General features: G+C 42.1%; 1 protein-coding gene across 9 annotated transcripts in view; it reads right to left on the reverse strand.

Annotated features, from left to right (window-relative positions):
- MEIS2 (Meis homeobox 2) overlaps positions 1-23,969 on the reverse strand; it is a 208,547-nt gene that overhangs the window by 128,964 nt on the left and 55,614 nt on the right. For all 9 annotated transcript variants that reach the window (XM_045067842.1, XM_045067843.1, XM_045067844.1 and 6 more), the window contains one exon: positions 16,274-16,419. In XM_045067842.1, the coding sequence (XP_044923777.1) occupies positions 16,274-16,419 (146 nt within the window). The remainder of the gene's footprint in view (positions 1-16,273; positions 16,420-23,969) is intronic.

Genomic DNA, 23,969 nt, shown 5'->3' on the forward strand with positions numbered 1-23,969 from the left:
AACATATGTAAAACTGAACTCTAACGAAAAACAGCTAGATCAAACAAACCTTAAGCACGATCAAAATAAGAACTCTATTTGCGGTTTCTTTTGGCCAGCTGAGTTGTCATCACCAGGCCTTCTCTGCTCCTCCATCCAGGTGCTTTGGGGAAACATTTTAGGGAGCTGTGTTTTGGTTTTTGCTACTGCCGTCTTCCACCGTGTCCGAGAGAGCTTTCTGAGCAAAGGGCTGCAGTCCCATTGGCGTGGCCGCTGGCATTCGGTTCTTCTTGTTTTGTCTCGCCACATCCTAAGTGAACTCGCCTCTTTGCCCTCACCCTTACCTGCTGTGTCACGGAACAAAATTAACTTTGATCTTTCCACAAACAGAACTTCCATAGCCTTGACTTTTTGAAACTTGAGTTTGTCCTGAAAGGTTTCCCTAAAAACTCTTTGCTTTCGATTGAACTGTGTCCCTGAAAAATTTGTAGGTTGACGCCCTCAACTTCATTGTGATGACATTTTGAAGATAGAGCTTTTAGGGAGTAATTAAGGTGAAATGAGGTCATAGGGGTGAGGTCCTAACTTCACAGGATTGGTGGACTCATAAGAGGGGGAGGAGAGAGAGATCTGCCTGACACACACACACCTACACCCACGCACACACCCACACACACAGACTCTCTCTTCCTCTCTCCCTCTCTCTCTCTCTCTCTCTCTCTCCAAAGAAAGGCTATGTCAGGACACAGTAAGAAGATCTCTCTACCTGCTGCAACCCAAGGAGAAAGTGCTCACCAGACACTGATGCTACCAGCACCTTGATCTTGGACTTTCTAGCCTCCAGTACTAGAAGAAAAGAAATTTCTGCTGTTTAGGCACCTACCCCCGAGTCTGTGGTATTTGTTAGGGCCTGAACTACCACTGAAGTTACCCACTGTTTTCCTCCTCACCAGTCCCTCTGGTGTCTAGGAAGAGAGGCCAGATTTTTCTCTCTTGCCTTCTCTCTCACTTCTTGCTCCCAGCCCCTGATCTAAACCCTCCCCCCACCACGTTTCTCGTGAAGTCCATGGCATTTGCAGTCATTCCTCTCCATCACTGTTGCCAAAAGAATGTGGACCTCTACGCCACCTCCACTTTCCCGAATGGCTTCTGTATAAGCTGGAAGGCTCCTCTCCCCCCATTGCTTGCCTCTAAGTTTGAAGGTTTCAATATATAAGACAAAGACCTTTCAAACATCTTGCCTCTCTTAATTCCAATGTCATCCATCTCTACTTCAATAGCCTGAATTTCATCACATAGAGATACTGTACTTCCAAGACCACAGACCTTAAAATGTTCCTTCCCTGCTTCTCTGTTCTCCCGCTTAATCTTTATCTGGACTTGCAACTTCTCAGCGGACATCCTGTGTTCCCAACATTATTAGCCTCCCTGCCCAGCATAGCTCTTTATTAGGATAAATGCACTGTTGTGTACTATAAATATAGTACACATTTAATAGAAAATTTAGAACATACAAATAAATATAAAAAAGAAACTGAAAAATGTCACCCACAGGGCACTTGGGTAGCTCAGTCGGTTAAGCATCTGCCTTTGGCTCAGGTTATGATCCCAGAGTCCTGGGATCGAGCCCCACATTGGGCTCCCTGCTCAGTGGAGAGTCTACTTCTCCCTCTGCCCACCCCCCATCCTTCTCTCATGTTCTCTCTCAAAAAATAAAATCTTTAAATAAATATATTATTTTTAAAAAGTCACTCACATCTCACTACTCAAAGATAATCATTGTTAACATTTCATTTGTTCTTCTATGCACATATCCATATCTATTTTCTTTCATGACAGTGTAGCCATATCACAAGCACTGCCTTATCCACCCAGGTGGCTCAGTCAGTTATGCATCTGCCTTCAACTCGGGTCATGCTCTCAGGGTCCTGGGATCGAGCTCCACATCAGGCTCCCTGCTCAGTGGTCCCTGCTCAGCAGAGAGTTTCTCCCTCTCCCTCTGCCCTCCGACCCCCACCTATGTGCACTCTCTCAAATAAGTAAAATCTTCAAAAAAATAAAACAAATACTCTCTTATCTGTTTTATTTTACCTGATAATACACTGAGAGATTTTTCCATACCTCAAAATATTTTTGAAACTGTAATTTTTAATGATTACATAGCAATCTGTAATATTCCATTATGGTCTTCCATAGATGGAAATATAGGTGGTTTTCAATGTTTTATTGTCATAAATGATATCTTCATATATCATTTTGCATACTTTTATGTATGTTTCTTATTACACCTTTATGATAAAATCCTATAAACTGAATTACTGGATCAAAGGATAAGAACATGATTAGTAATACATTTTAAAGTTTAAATTCCTGAAAGGCTGAGCCAATTTTTATTGTCATTATTAAGGCAGATATTTCCTTCCACTCTGGACAGAGCTGGATATTAATTGTTTTTAGTTTTTCTTAGTTTGATAGAAAAAAACAGTTATTTTGTTGTTTTTTTTTTTAAATTGATTTGGTTATTAATTGCCTATTGTCCATTTGTGTTTCTTCTTTTGTGAGTGGAGCTATTCATCCATGCCTTCATTGCACTTTTTTCTTTATCGATGTGCACACATTATTAAAGACACTAATCCTTTGTCTGTTATAGGATGTTGCCCATATTTTTGCCATTTTATTTTTATTTTTTTTTTAAAGATTTATTCATTTGACAGAGAGAGAGATCACAAGTAGGCGGAACAGCAGGCAGGGAGAGAGGAGGGGAAGCAGGCTCCCTGCTGAGCAAAGAGCCCAATGCAGGGCTTGATCCCAGGACCCTGAGCTGAAGGCAGAGGCTTTAACCCACTGAGTGACCCAGGTGCCTCTATTTTTGCCATTTTAATGTTTGTCTTTATGTTCTTGACATTCAAAAGCTTTCAATTTTTATTTTTGTTTAAACCTATTACCATTTTCCTTTTCTTTTTAAGATTCATTTATTTACTTTAGGAGGGGGAGGGTCAGAGGGAGAGGGCAAGAAAATCTCAAGCAGACTCTGTGCTGGGCGTGGAGTCCAAAGCGGGGCTCGATCTCATATCCCCAAGACCATGACCTGATCCAAAACAAAGAGTCAGACACTCAGCCGACCGCACCACCCAGGTGCCCGCATTTTTCTTTATAATTCCTTTGTTTGTATGCTCTGAAAGGATTTTACTAAATAAATAAGTTAGAAGAAATAGTTATATTCCCTTCAAAGAACTCTTAAATGTGGTATTTACTTCAATAGAGAGAATACTGGTTGTTTTTTCAAAAATAAACCATTAACCAAAAAAATTTTTTTTAAAAACCCAAAAAACAAACTTATTGACTTACTTTTATCTTTCTCAATTGATTTAAAGTGATGCCTTTAAAATTAATTACTTTCTCCACATATTTGGATTGGTTCCTCCTTACCAGTACCTCTGGTATCCAGGAAGAGAGGCCAGATTTTTCTCTCTTGCCTTCTTATATTTTTCTTTTTTTTTTTTTTTAAAGATTTTATTTATTTATTTGACAGAGAGAAATCACAAGTAGGTGGAGAGGCAGGCAGAGAGAGAGAGGGAAGCAGGCTCCCTGCTGAGCAGAGAGCCCAATGCGGGATTCGATCCCAGGACCCTGAGATCATGACCTGAGCTAAAGGCAGCGGCTTAACCCACTGAGCCACCCAGGCGCCCCTACCTTCTTATATTTTTCAAATGATCATTCTGCCTATTGTATTAGCCAGCATTGTGTTGTGCAGCTTTATATTCTATTTTCCTAATACTCAGGGCAAGGCCTCTCTAATTTTTCTTTTCCGAAAATATCTTTTTTTTTCTTTTCCAAAAATATCTTGACATTTCTTAATTGTTTCATTATTCAGATGAACTACAGAATCATTTTTCAGTCATGATCCAAAAAAGGAGTATGTCATCAGAATTCTGACTTAACTAGTCAGCCATTCAAGAATTCTAACTAAAACTCTCCCTCTCACCTAGGCATAGGTTTCCCCTATTGTCTGCTTTCCCCTTCCTGCCCCTGGTTGCCTGAGCTCTGCCTGGGGAAGGATAAAATGATGCAAAGAGGGTCCATTCCAGCCTGGACCTCTTGACCCCAGACCGCACCGCTATGCCTTCCTAATTCGCTCCCGATCACACTCTCCACATTTCCCACTCATCTAATTAGAGGAGTTCTTTTCCGAATTTCCTCAGCTTTCTTCCTATTCTCCTACCCACCTTTCTACCTGTGCTTTGACCTCCACCTTCACTGGCTTCCTCCTTTGGATCCTCGCATTATGCACTGTCATCCTCTCCCCCCCTCCACACCTACAGCCTGGCTCCCTTCCCATCCCTAGCGCAACACCTGATTCACCTGCTCCACCCCACTGCTAAACTCTGCGATCCTACACATGGTCCTCTGTTCTTCTTTTGTTCCCTTCCAGCTTTGCCTGTTCACTCCTCAGCTTGTAGAATTCAAAGGTAGACCAGGACTCCCAAATGCCAAATCCAAAGGCTTATTTTTAGTCATCATTGTCCTTGATCTTTCTGCAGAATCTACTTCCTCTGCTTTGAAACTCCTTCTCTTTTTCACATGATCTGATTATGTTCCTACTAATCTGATTTCTTTATCTTTGCTCATTACTTTCTCTCTTCTTCCCTTTAAAAGTAGTTTTCAAAGAGACTGTCTCCATTAACCCCTTCTTTCTGTGCTCTCTTCCTTACCTTTACCTAATGCCATGATTGCAAGCATTGCTTCTGCAAAGATCAGTCTCAACTTTCAAACCACAGTATCACCATTTCTAACTTACACTTGGATTCCTCACTTGGATATCTGGGTTGTGGGGTCTAAACCTAGGGCTTCAATATACATTTCCAAGCTTTTCTCACTATTTTCCCATACATATTCTATGCTTATTCAAATACGATTCTGTGTTATGAGCTGTAGCATTCACAAATCTCTGGATGTCGAATCAAAAGTAGCCTGATTTAGCATCCAGATTGAAACTATCTTCAGGAAAAAAAAGAAAATAAAATAACCTCACTAATGTCTTGCTGACCAGAGATAATTCTATGTCTCTCCTAGGATTTAGAGATGCAAAGCTGCTCATCCTCATCAGCCTGGCCAGCATGCAAAGTGGCAGACTGGTGAACCGGTTAATTCTCAGGATAGAAGAGTTTATGGACAAAGAACGAAGATATCCAAATCCCCAAGGAGCTTGTTCCAAAGCTGTAATAGTACAAGCGGGAGTAAGTTCATTGTGAGGTTTCTTTGCTATCATTCAGCCAGTTCTTTCCCTTCAGTGTGAGTTTATGAAATTTCAAAAACTACTTTTACTTTTGATGCCCTTATAAACCGTGCCACAGTATGAATGGTCCATAAGGTCTTTGGCCTTCCTTGTACGTCTCATGCTAACTGTAGGATTTGCCCCTCATTTCAAACAGACTTAGGTCAAAAGGAACAAGTACAGTCCCTCTGAAGAGCATTTCACCCATATCCAAGTTCCAGTTTCATGGAGCTAACACAGAGCAAATCAATTATTTCGGTGGATTACATGAAGACATTAATGAATATCATTTTATGCTTTTGTAGTATTCTGCCCTTTTCAAAGTGCTATTCCTCAGCAAACTCAGTTTTGAGCTACTCTCAGCCAACTCAAAACCCAGCACTCAGAAAATTAAATGACTTGCCCAAGATAATGCAGAAAGTCAAAGGTTGAACTGGGAATAAGATCTTACTCAAACAACTTCACATTGATCCTAACTGGGCTGCCGCTGGAGTGTGTATGGGTATGTGCGTATGTGTGTTCCTGCCAACAGTAGAAATTTCTTTCTCCCTGCCTGAAATATTTGTTTGTTTTTGCAAAGCACAAAAAATTAATAGCTTGTGCTTACTATCAAAGGTAGGCAAAGGGGCGCCTGGATGGCTCAGTTGGTTAAGCCTCTGCCTTCGGTTCAGGTCATGATCTCAGGGTCCTGGGATTGAGCCCCACATAGGGCTCTCTGCTCAGCAGGGAGCCTGCTTCCCCCTCTTTCCCTGCCTGCCTCTCTGCCTACTTGTGATCTTTCTCTTTGTCAAATAAATAAATAAAATCTTTAAAAAAAAAAAAAAAGGGTAGGCAAAGCATCGATTCTCTGATTCATTCTAAATATTTCCACTCTCTATCCAATCAGGAGCAACCACAGATTCAAAAGAATTTAAGCACCTCCTGTTTACTTAACTAATCACATACACATTTTAAATAAGCAGGGATGGGGGTCATATTTGGGACAGACATTGACAAGACAATCCAAGCTTGTAAGAACCAAAGAGAACCGAATCACACTTTAAACTTGCTCAGCAAAAATACATGCATACATACTTACATACATACATACATACTTTCAAACTGTTTTTGAAAGGATGCCCAGTCTGATAACAGAGGTCATATTAAAAACTGACGCCTTTCACTTGGTCATACTTGATTATCACTTAAGCAGTTCACTAGCAAACATAAAAGCTCCAGGATGAAGCAGAAAGAAGGGTCTTCATCAAAGTGCCATCACGAAGGGATTTGCCACATAGCTCTGAATTTATGGTTTGCTGGAAACTAATGCAAAAACTGAACTGAGCCTATAATTGACTAAATAATGATTTCATATAGCCTGTGCCCTCCTAACACTTCTTCTTCTTCTTCTTTTTTTAGAACTCATTGTGAAGCAAGGTTAAAACAAGTGTAACCACTCATGAGCTGCCTGCAGGTGTCTTGGAACACTGAAATGGAACCTGTAACTTTTCACCATGGGGAAAAAAATCAGGCTGCTTTTATAGAGTTCCAACATGTCACCAAACCTACAGGGAATAATCCAGCATTCATCTCTTCTATTGATTAAAGCTCTTTTCTTTTTAAAAGACTGGTGCAACACCACCCCAGTATACTTGGGTTGTTTATTGTCGGCTTACGACAGGGTCACACCATGTGTTCAGGCTAAGAATAAGCCATTTTACAACTGGAGTATGACCTGAGTCATGGGATTATCCTTACCTAAATTATTAGGTATGGAGTTGTCGGCTATTTCCAAGTCAAAATTAATTCTGGAATACTTCAGAATGTGGGGAATGATCATAAGTAAATCAATCAATCAATCTATATTATGATGTGAAAACTGAGGTATTAAAATTAAATTAAGAGCAGCAACAAGATTTGGTGGATGAAGGGTGGGTCTTCATTATCCAGCCGTGCTAGGCAAGTTGGTTATCAGTAAACTGAGAGGCAGGGTGGTTGGAAAAGGGCTGACTAGTGGCTCGTGTTAATTTTCTATAATGCTCAGAGTAACTAGAGAATTATATTCTCTTCATTTCTTATCATCTCAGAATCCTACAATAATAACCTTTTGAGTTGCAATTTTTCTTTTTGTGGACAATCAAGTCAGAGTCAACAAATACTTGTGTTATCTATTATAACTGAGAAGTAAAACTATAGTTTAAGAAAAACTATCTGCCATTATATTGTGACTTGACAACTTATTCACTATTAGATAAAAACAACTTAAATCAGTTCTGGCAGATTTGGGACTTGGCAGTTCAAAATATGAATAGCAAATGTAAAAGCATGAAAATGGCATTACTATTATGTTTTAAGAGGATAATACACCTTTAAGGGGTGCCCGTGATTACTTTGCATACTGTAAACAACGGCTGCCAATCAATTTAGAAAGTGGTACCTGGCACCTCCCCGTTAATGTGCTAAAGGCAAATTCCCTTCAACCAACCTCATGCCCCCTCCCCAAGTCACTACTTCTTATCAGGAGCAGCGGGGCAGGATATCACCTTTACACTTCATCATCTGTTCCAAACTGCAAAAACAGACTACAGCAGGGAGAAGGCAGGGCGTTTTCGGGCATCATCGGAAATCTGCGCAGCAACGGTCTCCAATATCAAAATGAGTCCTGCGTGTGAAGATGACTTTAATGACTCTGTCCTGCTGCAGCAAAGCTGAAGGACAGCGAGCGGTCTCACGACCCAGGCCACCTGGTCTTTATGTTCCAATAACACTGCCTCTCCACAGAATAAGCTCGCAAACCGTGGTTGTGTGGAATGAAGAAATGGAACCTTTCTCTAGGATCTGAATGAATATTCACGGATTTCTCTAAACAGCATTTAATGGCACTCTATTCTTGGAGGTTTTAAATAGCTGAATATTCAGATATGCACATGCCTTCTATTTTCTTTTATTCAAGGGTCCTCCATTCTCCATCTCTTTGAATTCTGTAACGTATTTTTAAACAATTATACTTAGAGTGATATTTTATGAAATTGGGTGTTAAACTTTAAGCTAATAATTATTTTAGTGTCTTTTTGATGGTAATTTAATAAGCATTTCATTCTTCAATCTTCTCACCCAGTTGCTCATTTTAAAAATGTGTCTGTCAGCTAGTCGCTCATAATCTGGGACTTAATTTTCCTAATCTATCTCAGCTGAACTACTTTTTATATGGGATTCTTTGATATCCTTTGGAAATCTCTTAACCAAATGTTTTTGTATCAAGGAGACCACACACCTCGGCACCCCCACAGAAGGCCATTGCCACCACTACCGTACTGGGGACTTGACCTCGAAGTCTTTCAGAGCATGGACAAGGGCTGCAGAGTACCAACACCTGAGACTTTACGAGCAGAATCCCTCACACTCTGATCCCAAACACCAGACTGAGACTCCAAGGGCAAGGTTATGACACAGCAACATGCAACTTTTTTCCTTTCCTCAAGAGAGACAGAGTAAATTTAGTCATAATTTTATTTCTCCTAGAGGAGCTTCTAGGATTCAACACAACATTAAATTTTTGGCCTGTCTCTTTAATTTGAGAAATTGTAAAAACGACGACAGATGGCACACAGAACTGACTTATGTCCCCTATTCTTTACTCAAGAAGGGAGTGCATAGAAACTTTGATCGAGACAGAAGCTACAGTATGCAGGTCGCTATTAAAATTATCTGGTAGCTCGTTGGACAGCTAGGATCAGAACATTCAGGCTTTCTTTTTCAGACATTCTTTAAAACCAACCAACACTGGTGTAGGTCAACACTGAAGATCACAGCCCCGATGTTCAGAACCCTCCCTGTCCCAATAAGGCTGTGATGGATGTACCATTAGCTCTGAACCTCGGCAACCTCTGAAATTACCAATCTTCCCACCCCCATCTCCCGCCCCCACCCCTCAAAATCATTATGAAATAGGAAGAACACTCAAGCTTACAGTTAATTGGAAACATTGCGAGAGAAGAGGAATGCTTAGGACAGCATGTCCGTGGGAAAATAAATCACCCAGCATTGTTATTTAATGCATTGTGACATCATTTCCTGAAATTAAACAGAGATGACACCAATTCAGAGGATCTCCAGTATAAGGTTCCACTCAAATAATTCACAGATGTTTTCTCCTGGCAAGCAGAAAAACAATGCAAGGGCTACAGCTAGAGGCAGCCTCAGTGCACTGTGTGTTTGTGGGAAGTCCTCTCTGCTGGTGCTTTTCAGCTGTGATTTCTGCATATGCATTTCCACGAAAGGACTTCTCTGACCAACAGTCCTACTTGTATTCGGGGTTCATCTAGATCTCTGAGTGTGAGAGAGGCCATCTCTCACGGCCTAAGTCAGTCCAATATTTTGTATTTGGTATTCACTTGGCCTATAGCAATTGGTATTAAGTAGATCAATCTCAGAATCATAAAGGAACTAATTCTCAAGTAGAAATAATGAACGTCCATGGAATGCTGATTTAGTTAACCATTAAGGCCCTTAGAAAGAGATCTCACGACAGGAATGATTGGAGCCTCCACGGATACCCTTGTGGACTGAATGAGTGGAAATCCTGGGGTAGAGATCTCATGAGGAACTACTACAGCTTGGGAGCCAGCAACCTGAACACGCAACCAGAAAGCCAACATACTCAACGTTTGTGTAGCAAATCCCAGTCACACACCGACTACCTCATCTGATGTAGCAACCAACCAGCTATTTTAATTTATTATTAAATTATTAATTTATTTTAATTAATAATTATTTGATTATTTGATTATTAATTTATTTATTTTTATTTACTATTTTAGTTTCTTGATAAGGAAATAGGTTCAGAGGTTGACTAGCTTACCCAGGATTACAGAGCTCCAACCCCGTCTTCTATGCTGTCTGTCAGGGAGCCTAGACTTTAACACTCTGAAGAAGCTGGAAACTAGATTCTGTTCACATATTGGACCTCTTGACAGCATCCAAGGGTCCTGGTGCTAAGGGGAAGCCAGAATTTGCTGATGAGCCTTCTGGGACACGGTGGGAAGTGAAGAAGGAACTGGTTATGGAACGGTTCATAATGCCTCAACTGGGACCTACTATTGGTAGAGAATGCTCCCTTTTGCTTCCCCTTAGCACCAGGACCCTTAGATGCTGTCATTCAGCATAACTGAGCTAGAAGGCACGATTTAGATGACGTTCTCTCCTGCTGAGGGCATCTGGGACCTGTCTGGCAAAACCTGATCTCCCCATCTCACACAGACCGTGTAAGCAAGTGGTTTCTTTAGCTGCCCAGTTCCACTCTTGCTGGCCATTCAGCTAGACTAATATAAGAATGGTATTATGTCCTTACTATAAGAGCCAGGCATTGAACTGAATGCTCTATATTCTCTATATTAGCTCGGGCAATCCCTGCAACAACCCTCCTAAGCTGGTTCTAGAATTATCCCCATTCTACAGATATGGAAAATGAGGTTAAAAAGGGTAGTTGCTCAAGATCAAAAATCTGGGTGGCAGATTACAGGCACTATATTTTGTTTTGCTTTGCTCCTGATAATGCATGACTAATAGTCATGACCCTGGTATAATTGTATGCCCGGAAAGCCCCATGAAAGGACACTTAGTGCTTCCCTTCAAGTAGGACTCATCTAACCTCCCCCAGTCAGAAAGCCAGGTCCTGAGCTCTTAGCTTCAATGCTGGATCATCTCATTAAGAAAAGAAGCCATCTAGGTCTACATAAGATGAAGAGAACTAGTTAAAAAGCCAGATAGTCTGAGTCCGTGTCTCTCTGTCTTCCTCCATCTGTCTGTCTCTCATGTCTATGTGTGTGCCTCTGTGTGGGCAGAGTAAAAACATGAGATGACTAAGTTCACTGTCCTATGGTCTCAGTGAACCCACTGGAGAAGAGATATCTCTACAGTAACACAGAGCTGTATTTACTCACAACTTGGGTACATGGTCTCTGCAGGATGATAAACTTTAAAACTCACATTTCTTACCAGAGACCCTTGCAAAATCCCATAAAACAATCTCCAACAGCCAAGGAGCCAAACAACTGAATGTGTGAATGTCAGGCTTCATCGCTCTCCCCCAGCATAGAGGTCTAGAGCAGGACAAAGCATTTTGCCAGCAACAAAGGATACAGTTTTTAGAACCTGTGGTTTCAAGAACGCTACAGGATATAACATCGCTTTAAAGTAAATTTGCTTCTGATTCTGCATGCACATCTTTGAAGGAAGTCCCACATCCCCTACGTGCAAGCTTTAGGCCCGTGTTTTCAAATAAGAAAACCTTTAGTTAGAGACTGGTACAAGCAAGGGGTGTCTTTGTTTATGTCACTTCCTGTTTTCATTCCATGACCAAATACATTCTTTGCAGCACAACTAGAAAGCTCTCGAAGGTGGCAAGTGGAGGTGCCTGAGAGCCTAATTGAACACACTAAGGGCTTCTTGGCGTGGAGGAGTGTTTCACGGTTATGAATAAACCGTTAGCCCCAGTATTATTTCTTGCTGTTTCTTTCTTTAACTATCTTTGAAGTCAAATAAAAACAGTTGTAATGGCAGGCTTACTTTTATGATACCATAATCTCCATGTGTTAGTGAAAGGAATATACTTCCCTAGGATTTCCCTAAGTTCTTTTGCCATTGGGTACGTTCCAGCAAAAGCACATACATTTCCAACAGATTCTTTCTTCAATCTTCACTAGATTTCTTAGTCTGAGAGCTAGGGAGGGCCATCAACCAGTAGAAGGGGGGGGGTAATTGTATATAGAACATTTCCAGGAGATGAATTTCTAAATATATACACAATTTAGAGATAGATGGATAGATAGATACGGATTTATTTTTTAAGTTATTATGAGGTTTTTAAAGGGAACTTTTAAAAGATGCTTTGGAAATTGGTAGTTAGAAACCAGAAATGAATTATCTAGCCTCAGATTAAATTTAAATTCGAAGTGTTTAACTCTGAATACGGAAATTCCCGAATTCGTCTATTAGTTTGTTTTGTATAAATGCTACTTTGGGTTTAGTTTAAATATCTCCTTCAATATAATCAATCAGCTGCAAGCATATTACCTTTTTCCCTAAAACTGGTGGTGTGCAGGAATTTGAGATGGTTTTAACTGTTACAGTTGTAGTGGAACTTGTTCTTCCAAGAAAACTGAAGGTTAATGATTTTTGTCATATTGAGACTAAGACTTAACAATTGCTACAGTTGGCCTTTGTTGAGGTGGGCTTCTTTTTTCTCTAGGCCTTTTGAGGTATTCAGAATAGGTGACAATAGCTTGCAGTTGAGAACATATGTAGAGAGACCCCTGTGGCTTATTGGAAAAAGTTGCTCCATGCTGGTTGGGTGTTTGGAAAAAAAAATACAACCAGAGTTCTTTTATGTTCTGCTAGTTAATGAATGCATGAATGTCAAAATGGGCCAATGGCCCATTCAGGGGGCAAAGCCTTAGCAGCCCCCTTCTTTAAGAACACATCCTGAGATGCAAAATACATTTGCTTAACAAATTAAAATAATGAGATAATTCAATTAGCTTCTTTTTAAAAAAAAGAAAGAAAAAAGGGTACATCGGGGATTATTGTAATACAAGAACAGGTCATACTGCACAAAAGGGAACAAACCAGTTTGAAATAATGTTAAAGAGACTAAGAATGGAGGAATGCACATTGAATCATGTGCTTGTGAGGAAATTTACATGAAATAATAATTTAGACTACATCTATTTTCAGTGAGCTAGAGCCAACATTTCACTTTGAAAGTTGAAATTAATTAAGTGACAGAAAAATATAGTGGGCATCTCTATTTCCAAGGACTTCCTCATGCCTGTTAGTGCACGTAAGGAAAGTCTAAATTAACATGTCGCTAGTGAGGGGTCTCTATTCTTGGTTTCTGAGCTCGGAATTATAGCTGAGTAAATCTTTCGGCTCATTAAAGACTGGAAAGGAAAAGTTTTACAGGACCATCCTCATCAAAGTGACTGAACCTCTTCTCTGCAGTTGGGGTGAAATCTAGATGAAGAGGGAAAATTTTTTCAAAGAGAAAGCCCAGGAGAATTTCCTTATGATACACGGAAGGTGCAGAAAGGGCAAGGGAGGGGAGCAGAGGGAAAGACTGGGAGACAAAGCCAGTGGGAGAAAGTAATGAAAGGGGCAGCTTTGAAAGAAGGTCATGGGGAGGGAAAAATAAAGCACGCAGCCGCGAGTGAAAAGGCAAGGGGGACTGGGAGGCAAGGATGACCAGGGGCTGGGACAGAACGGGGCTCTGGCTACGTGATCCCGAGGCGAACCCAGCGCTGTGGATGCGGGAAAGGACCCCGCAGTGTGGAGACCCTGCGTGGTGTCCCTCTCGTTTGAAAAACGGGACAACGGACGGTCCAGAGAACTTAATGGGCTTAACTGAGGGGCAGCTGGCACAGGGGCGTGCTGACTTCAGAAGGCCTTCCCCGTTTCCCGACTGGCTGGCTGAGGTTTTCTGATTCTTCTTCCCTGCTCCAAGGGCAGGCATTAATGAAATTTTTCAGCTGGCCATGGAATTCTGCACCAAGTCTTGAGTTCCTTTAACCAGATGAAAGCACTCTCATGGTTGGAGAGGGTGGGTGTGTGTGTGGGGGGGGGGGGACGGTGCTATGGTGGGTTTGTAGCCCCCTGCTCGGCAAAGCCAGAAGAGGTGCCCAGCATCACTGGCCACCCACCATTTTTCACCAGTGGCCACAGTGCAAAGTGGGGTGAGCCTAGGGCAAGGAGGTGGGGGATAAGGTACTGAAAGGACAAGGTAGGACGTCTAGCAAGGGCTCCGGACCCTAACATTGGAGACTCAAAGCCCAGAATATGGCTGGTGAAGGACAGGGTCAGCTTGAAGGGAAAGGTGCAAAGTCTTTTCTGCTCTGAGAGACGGGGGGAGCAGGAAGCTTTAAAAACAGATACAGAAAACGGCACTTGGCCTCTCCCTATATCCCCCCTTGACGCTGAGCATACTGGTGGCAGAGGCTGTGTGAGATTTATATACTACCCTTAACGGGGATAAGGGTTGTAGCAAAGTGACTGTAATGGGGTGGAAAAAGCACAGTGCGGGGCACGGGGAAGGGTTGGGTCCTGGTGGCAGCTTGACCTTGAGTTAATCACTTCCCTTCCTGGGTCTCAGTTTCCTCATTTGTAAACAGAGCAGCTGATTCTCTCAGGTTGGGCTGTTCTGGGATGTTGACTTTGCTTACTGAGGAACTGCAAATGCATGGAGACATGTGCTTGGAAAGCCACCGTTGAAGCCTCTTCCTTTGGCCGAGAAGGGCTGAGCTTGAAGGAAGACAGAGGGAGGAAGCCAAACAGGTGAGCTGGCGGGGAGCGAGCTGGGTGCCTGCCATCCCTGTGCCCCTACCTTGCCTCTCTAACTTGCTACTCTAACCAAAGGAACCTTCCGTAAAAAAAAAAAAAAAAAAAAAAAAAAATGAGAAGCCCCTCCCCTCACACTCACTCGACTTCCAAATTAAAAACATTTTACAGGTTAGTAAATCTCCAGCTGAGGTGATGTAGCAAAGAACAGCTGTGAAGTAATTTTGATAATGATGAGAATAATAGCCACATGGCAAGGTTCAAGGCTTTGCTGTTGCAGCTTCAGTGCTCCTGAATAGATAAAAGTGATTAAATACTCCTGATTATCCCTGACCAATATGTAATGGATTTACAGCCCTTTCAATTAGTCAGTATTTGCTTAGGACTCATTATTTTGTCTTTGGTTAAGTAATCAGCCCAGAGACCGCATGTTCTGTCTAATTCCTCTGAGCCGAGTCAGTGCAGGGCCCTGACCTTTGAAATGGCCATAGCTGCGAGGCAAGAATAACCACCACCAGGGCAGCCTCGTTGGTTCTCCCAGCTAATCCTGACACCACAGGCCAGATCGATACACCTTAGTTTGCTACTAATGTCCTTACATCAAAATGGCCGATTTAGGAATGTGAATTTATCACTCCACCCTCCCCGCCACCACTCCACCCTTTGCCCTTTGTAGCTCGGCGGCAAGAGCAGAGCGGCGGCCACCACCATAAATAAAACTGGAACCTTGTCCTGGACCCATGACACTGTAACTAATGTCATTCAGCGTGGCAACACACAAGTTGGATAATCAAAGAAGACCTTCAGCTTTCAGTGGGCTACTCTATTTTTAAGCATTAGCCTAAAGAGAATGGCCTGAAAACAATATCATAGCAAGCAACCACCTCTGACACCTTCACCGTTTTCCCAGAATTTCCAGACGAACAGGGAAATAGGAGTGCCTGGTTCCTCTATGAGAATATACTGTGATTTTTTTTTTTTTTTTTCCCCTGTCACCAGAGCCTTAGAGTCAACCACGGACACATAAAACCAAATACAAACAAGAGGGTAAAGATACATTGTTACTTTAAAATGTGGCAGAGTTGATCTTTCCCCAGAAGGGAACAGGGTGAGCTTATAAGAAAATGGACTTGAACAGCTGAAGAAGAATCTAATCTCCACCTTACAGACGAAGGTGCTAGAGCACCTAGAACCCTTCTGTGTGTGTCCCAGAAACACGGGCCGTGTTTGCACGTGGTTCCCGCAAGTACAGCTGAACCTGATGCTATGAGCTTGGACACGCATGGGGCAAGGTGCTGCCCCCCCCACCCCCTATTTTTTGCCCTCCTGAAGGAGATGGCTTTAGTTAAGAGTATAATCAGCAGCGTTTACAGACTCATGAGCTCCTTCCAGCCATTTCCCTTGGTCACAGGGGTGTTATCTGAAGTCATTCTCATACCTTTTAGCATAAATAACAAATTGACTTATACATGCCGTGTAGGGCCCTAGACCAGTTTTGAATAAGGTACATTCCTGGCCTCTTAAAACGAAAACGTCCTCCTTTCTAGAGGGTGGGTAGTGACAGTTGGCAAAACCTTAACTGCTCCACTGGTCATCAGATTTCGAGAAAGGGAGAACAGTCACGTATTACTATTTTTTTAAATCGGTTATCAACCTGTGTCCTATGCTAGCAGCAGGCAAAGCAAAACTTTCTCTTTCATCTTGACTTACTGTGAGATGCTGGAAGAGCCATGCTCTCATGATATTTGTTGCTACTTTGGGGAAAATGCCTCTTTTCTTCTGGCGTTTTTTGTCCTTGTCTGGGTCGTCGTCATCACCTGTGCCAGGTGAAGCTACACTGTTGTCTAAACCATCCCCTGGTCGGGAAAAAAAAAAAAAAAAAAAGGAAAATACATTAGAGACAACACAGAAAGGGGGCCAACGACAATGTGCAGCTGACGAGCTCAGCTAAGCTTGTTGAGAGAAATCCATTAAGCGGGTATATTCTCTTTCATTAAAGTATAATTGGAGACACAAATATGTAAAAGACAAAATTAAACCAGCCCTCTTCAAATGTTAATTTTGTGTGTCTCACACTCGCCCATATCATTAATTCCATTATAATTGTGTGCTTGACACAGGGCAGTAGCTCTTTGTCAATTACGGAATCCAATGTGGGAAAACCGCCATCAGGAAACCCATTCGGTGAAAATGCGTCCCCATCCCCATAGTGAACACATACTGTAGGGTAATCAAGTTAAATGTTCTGTAGTCTATATATTCTAGGCAGCCTGCATAGGTGACAGTAACTGTGTCACTGTTCATTGCACATAACACACTGCCTGCTCAGCCCCTCCTAGGACTGTCACCTCCGAAGCACGCACGTTCACACACTCCTCCGATGACCCTGCACTCAACATTTGCATGACAGGAAAACTTTTAGCTCTCTGCACCACTGATCGTGATCATTATCATTAAAAAAAGGAAAAAAAAAAGAGGTACATGAAGGTAGGGTGCTCACTTAATCAGAAGTTTCTATCAACATCTTCGTCTTCTGTGTCTTTCTCTGGCATTAATTGTACATTAGCAAAAATCATTTACTTTTAACAGTCATAGTTATTTTTTCTTGCCCTCCAGCAAAAATGCCTTGAAAGCCTGCCTGGAGGGCATCTAAATTATGTATCTGAAAAACTCTTCTGGCAAGGCATTGCAGGACCCCTACTTTCTTAAAATTCATACGAGCACGTCTTCCTGTTTTTGGGAAGGCATCAATCAAGGGCAGCAATATATGCCATATCCCTACATTAATATTTGAACTAATAACTTTTAAAAAAGGAAAGAAACAAGATCCGACTTGTGGCATAATCAAATGCAAAATAAATGAAGAATACGGGGACAGCACTGGGGCTTTATAGATGGCTGTGTTTTCCTTGCACATCATTAGCCTGGAGCCACACGAAAGAGGAAAACAGAGAAGTGGAGAGTTTATGCTCCCTGCTGGTGTTTAAGAAGCCGGGGTCCTGGAAGGACATCTGGGAATTGCGCTGAGATGGGGGTTTTTGTAATTTAAGAATAGACATTCATTAGCAGTAAATGCCATAAATCCCATGCTAAGTAAAAACCTTGTCCAAGAAAGCCTAAAACAATAAACTCTGTGCTCAATGTAGCCTGAGCTAGACGCTCTGCAGCTTCCGGGGGAATGCTGGAGAGCCACCAGCTCATTCCCAGACCTGCTTCCTGCTCTTGGTCGGGGCTACCCCGAGACGGCCTGCCCACTGGGCCCCTCACCTTGCAACTTCGGTGTCGACTCCGTGGGCTCCCCAATACCTGTTCTCTTCCTTTCTCACCAAAAAACCCTCAACCTTCTTTGACCAGAGAAGCAGAAAAGCCACAGCAAAGAGCTGGCAGATTAATTTTATTGACATTTCCATTTTCACTGCAATGTGATACCCTCCATCACATGGAAGAGATGACCCCCACTATTTACAGACTGACAGGCCACTTCATTACAGCCACCCTGCCCCAAGGCAAAGCAGCTCCCTTCCATCTGCCCAAACACTAGAGCATGACCCCGAAGTTGCTGTTCTCTTTTTCTTTGCCGTCTGTTATGATAAAAAAAAAAGAGAGAGAGAGAGAGAGAGAGAGAGAGAGTCAAAGGGACCCCAAATCGTCAAAGAACTAATCAGAGTACAGGGAAACAAAAGGCATTTGACTTTTCAGTACAGGCTCTCCTAGGCTGTCTTCATCCGTCTAGCCTCCCTATACACCCATGTACACGAGGGATCCTTGCACAAGGAGACACACACCCACACACACACTCACACACACAAGCTCGAGCAGGGACACGCGTACACGCTTTCCACCATGCCAAGGAACTGCTGCAAGGCAAATTCTCACCCGCACTAATGGCTTCTGACTGCTCCCTGGCAACCCTAGCATTTTAACCTGGGTGAATGTACTCTCCAAAATACAGACACTGGAGCGATCTCATCAGCTGTTCATGTGACACAGATGGAGAGTGGCTATTAGGAGCCAGGCAGTGGGCCTTGGGGATCTGAGGTGCTGTTCTGTAGCCCGAGGCAATTTTGAAAAGCAGTACCCGGAGAAGAGGAAGAAAAAAAAATCCACACTGCAAGTCCAAGTTTGAAGTCGGTCAGTCTGTCTGTCTACCCACCACGGATAAAGATATCTTTGTCTCTTAATGTAAAATCTATGTGGGCTATCTGGATGTACACTGCAGATAATGTATGTATGGAATGGCTCTTCCTTCAGTGTCTTCCAAATATAAAAACACACACTGTAAACAATGCCTGTGTGTATATATTTCTTCCGAAGCACATATGGTTTCTGTGTATATGTTTAAGCTGAAATTGTCAGGATTTTGTTAAAATCTCATTTAGCTCTTTTTGATAGATTTTTGAATATACTTATTTTAAAAGGTTAATTGCTTAATTGGGGGAAGTTCAACCAAAAGAAAAGAAAAAAAGAAGAAGAAGGCATTTGCCTTTTTCACCCAATCAATGACCTTAAAAATGAGACACTGTATTTCCACAGTGCACCTTCTCATGCTTAAAAGCAAAGAGGGCTGGTAACACCTTCAAACTATTTAGCTCAAGAAAAAAAATATATATATCTATATATACAGCTAGATGGAGTGTCCTTTGATGACTGACTTAAACTGGTGACAGTAGGAGCATTACATGAATTTTAATATAAAGCAGTCCATTCTATGAAAGTGTAAAATATTTGAATTCAGATCCAGTGTCACAGATGATTGTAGAGAAAAATGTGCCCTTTTTTATAGTAAGTAGATATTAGACATTAGATTTTTAAATTAATATTAGTATCTATATTTCCTTAAAGCGAGGAGTTTTCCTCTCCAAATAACACAATAAATGCCATTGTTTTTTTTTTTTTTTAATTCCAGTGGACGATGAACCAGCTCCATGATGGAGAAATAACAGTAACATAAAGAAAAATTGTGAAAGGAAACAAGGAAACTGTGTAATCTGCAACCTACAATAAAATTGTGCAGAGGATGATGGAGTTAGTGGCTCTTAAAATGGACATTGTTTTCTTGTTTTAAGGCTGTGTGCATGTAAGATGGTTGGCAACCGCTGGCACCTGTGCCAAACGTGTTTCTGTGCTGAAGAGGTTTGTGTGTATGTGTGTGCATGTGTGTGTGTGCATGTGTATCAGCACAGATGCTTGTGCCGAAAGCAGGATAACATAATAGCATACGTCTCAGCATGTGAAGTTAAGATTCAAAAGTGTGGACTCCTGAGGGCAAGAACTGTTTTTTGCTTCCCTTTTTATCCTGAGAGCACACCTCTGTATCTGACCTGGAGCAGATACCCAGTAATTCTATGTTGGGTGAGGGAATGACTGAACTCATCCAGGAGCTTATGCAAGGGCCCTCCCCTCTTTCTGAGAATCCCAAATGGGCTCGATCTCACTCATTTTAGTGCCGCAGGGGTCAGGTTGCCTGTGTGCACACAGTCACTTCTAAACACACCAGGATTGATGCTTCTCTGAAGAACCCTCTGACCATTAGGGCCTTTTGTGGGGGCTGAACCACTGGCCATTCCACCAGCATTGCCATCTCTGATGATGAAAAACTAAAGAAAAAAATAGTGGAATGCGCCTTCTAAAAGGTTGCTCATCCTTTTTCTGAGGGTACAATCTAAATTTGGGGCAAAGATACTCCCAAGAGTTGTGTATTACTGGAATGTACCGTGTGTGACCATGGAAAGTAGTAGTCAAAGCCTGTAGATAGACAACGCTGAAATGGACTGAATCATCAGGGGACACCATGAAAAACACAGGTCTCTGGACATTAGCCCAGGTTCATCGGCTCAAAATACCCCAGAGCAGAGGTAAGGAATTTATATTTTTAACACATTCCTTGGGTTTGCGTAAGCAACCAGCCTAGCACTGGTTCTCAAACTGGTTTTTGGAAGCCACTGAACTAGATGACCTTCCAATGTGGAAGAAGATGCAAGTTCTGGAACAGGTAAGGAATTCACAAGTCTATCCTACTGCCATGCATAGCGTCGGTGGTGGTGGTGAGGAATTGCAGGGTAGCCCTGGGCTTATTCACTGCAGAAGAAACCCAGTGTTCTCCATCACATATACTGACCAACACAATGGAGCTTCACCCTAGTCATCTGGTGATGAAGGATACAGAGAAAGAAAGAAGCTCTAGAACACTGGCTCTCAAAATGCGGACCAGCAGCGTTAGCGCTGATGAGGAAAGAGAAATGCAAATTCTTGGACTGTCCCAGACCTAGTGACCTTGAATCTCCAGGGTGGAGCCTAATCATCGGAATGGTACTAAGTGTTCCAAGTGATTCTAATGACCACTCAGGTTTTTTGTGGGGTTTTTTTTTTTTTTTTAAGATTTTGTTTATTTATTTGTCAGACAGAGTACAAGCAGGGGGAGCAGTAGGCAGAGGGAGAAATAGGCTCCCTGCTGAGCAGGGAGTCCAATGCAGGACTCAATTCCAGGACTCTGGGATCATGACCTGAGCTGAAGACAGATACTAAACCGACTGATCCACCCAGGCATCCCACCATGCAGGTTTAAGAAGCAATGCTTTAGAGCACAGAGAAGATCTCCTTAACTGGCTACCCCTGGTGGTTACTATCTGAAGGCCTATATCTAATCTCTGGGTCTTCCTCCTGTTTTAAGACTCTGAGGTGCTGGGGTGCCTCAGTGGCTTAGCTGGTTAAACATCTGCCTTCAGCTCAGGTCATGATCCCGGAGACCCAGGATCGAGCCCTGCCGTCAGGTTCCCCGCTCAGCAAGGAGTCTGCTTCTCCCTCGCATCCTCCTCCCTCTCTCACTCTCTTGCTCTCAAATAAATAAGTAAAATCTTAAAAAAAAAAAAAAAAAAAAGAGAGAGAGAGAGAGAGAGAGACTCCACAGTATTTTGAGAGCATCTGTGGCTAGATTTACACCCATGCTCTGGAGAAGTCACACATACTTTCCGTAGCTAAGCATACCATGCTCAGAGCAAGGCACTGCTCTGGGAAGCAACCCCAATCTACACCTACCTAAAAAAACACTACTGAGAGAGTTTAGTCACAGGAAGCTAAATCCTGGGATACCTTGGGTATCCAGGTGTAGGTAGAATCCATACCCATAGCTATGTGGTCAGGGAATCAAGGACGGATACGGACACATTATGAGAGGATCCTCCGATAATTCTAAAGCAGAAATTTCCAGTCCAGAAAATCTAGACCATAGAAACTATCTAGGCAAAAGGCCATCACTTCCTTTCATTGGCATATTGCCTTATTCCATTTAGCCAAAAATCTATCTGTATTTTAGAGATCAATTTCTTGGCCTGGAATAAACCAATGATACAAACAGTGACGACGTGCTATGATGAGTCCAGTATCACGGGGATGTGGCCTTCCTTCCCTACCAGATATACCAAGCAGCAGGCAAGAGGGTCCACCTTCTTCTACCTTTCTACCTTCTCCACCGCCCTTGAGAAACAAAACCAAACCCGACAATTACCAATGAGAAAAATGAGGCCAGGAGTTTAGGTTGTTGTTCAAGAGTCCACTGTTCTGCGTAGTCAAGGATAAACTAGAATCCTTGCAACTTCAAGTCCCGTCCACTGGGATGCTCACATTAATATCGTAGGTTATCTTTCACTTTTCAGAGCATTACCTCATTGGAACCCTGTTATCAGTGACAGATCTAAGCAACGTTTAGATCTCACAAGTGACGGTCTAAGTGCAGAGGAGAGATTAGATCTACGGTGGAGGAGTTGGGGCTGAGCTAGAGCTGGTCCAGACGGGTCAACTTTCAAAAGGAAATGTGCGGCTTTTCCCAAAAGAAAGCCTTCACCTGAAGGGCTTTAGTTACCTGAAGTATAGCAGTAGGCTTTGAGGCTAGGGATTTTTTATAACGGGTTTATTGTCATCCAAGTGGAGACACCAGACTGACCTTCAGAGCATAGAGATGCTACAAATACTTGAGAAGCCACACCCACTGTCCATATAGTCAGGACCTTGGGAGCACTGTGCAGTCCTATTCAGCACTTCATAGCACTGTGATCAAAGCCATATATCCCCCTGCCCCAAAGTCACTTTTTAAATGGTAGAATAAGGTTTCTGTGACATTTGGTACATCGTCAAGTAACAGTCATCTAAAATTGATCTCTTGATCTGATATGAGGACACATAAGCATGTATTTTGGTTGGTGGCATTTGTACTTCTTTTGGGTAAGTCAGTGGTGCATTATTTGATCCCCACTTCCCCAAGTTTTGGACCAGGTTTAATAGTTAAATACAGTCATACAAAATATATGTTGTAAAAAAGAATGATACCTCATCTGAGAGAACATAGCTTTCCTCCTCCTCTTTTTTGCTAAACAGAAACTCACTGTATGCATTATCATTTTCATTGTGTGCCATGTAAATTCACTAATTTCATACACATGCACATACATGTATCTTCTCATTAGTCTATTTCCAAGAATTAGGTATATGGACAAATACGTAGATATTTATGTACATGATCACAAACCTATATGCATACAAATTAAATTGTATCTTTTTCAAATCACTCACCAATTGATACACAAGTGTCCAAGTTTATTCATGAATGAACTGCATATTTTTGCCTGCTACACCCCCCGCCTCCACACACAAACACATTTATAGAGTACTTCAGATGTCTATATTTAATGTTAAGTATAGTAGTCCCTTTTCCGCACCATTTCCCTATCTCTAGAATACAGGCCCCTCTTCTTTATCAATACTGCCGTCACTGTCATTATCTTCATTATCACAAGTAACATTCAGTGGGCTTTTGCGATGTTCCAATCCTCACACCAAATGAATGAAATAGCTACTATTACCAATTCCATTTTACAGATAAGAAAACAGAGACTCAAAGAAATTAAGTAACTTGTCAAAGGTCACATAGTTAGGAAGTGGCAGAATGCGCTATCCTTCAAAGCCCAGGCTCATACCCTCTATCCTCTCCCTTAACCTGCTCAGAGGACAAGAGAATGTGAAAAGTCAAACTAGAGACTGGATAAGCCCTCACTGCCCCAGACACAAACCCTAAGTGTGAGGTCTTATATATTTACATCCATGTTCCAAGGGGATAGCGGGCAACAGCACATTTAAAACTAAGTATGAACCAAGAAACAAGCAGGTACCTATTTTACATGGACAGATATATCCATTATCTAGAGATAGGTTCATTATTGTTCCCTGTGGATGTAAGTGTCAAATTAAATGTGATTTTGAAATAGACCCATTTGCGGAATTTTAAAGACTTTTCTGAGCCAAGGAATCATTCAAGTTTCCATGCCTTTAGTCCTTTCCCCTTGGCCTGGAATGCCCTTTCCCTTCATTTTAATTCCTCTCCTTCCCATTCTTCTTTGTCAAGGCAAACTCCTAT

The sequence above is a fragment of the Mustela putorius genome, unplaced genomic scaffold, assembly GCF_011764305.1.
Source record: "Mustela putorius furo isolate JIRA1106 unplaced genomic scaffold, ASM1176430v1.1 tig00003898_pilon_pilon_pilon, whole genome shotgun sequence".
Lineage (NCBI taxonomy): Eukaryota > Metazoa > Chordata > Mammalia > Carnivora > Mustelidae > Mustela > Mustela putorius.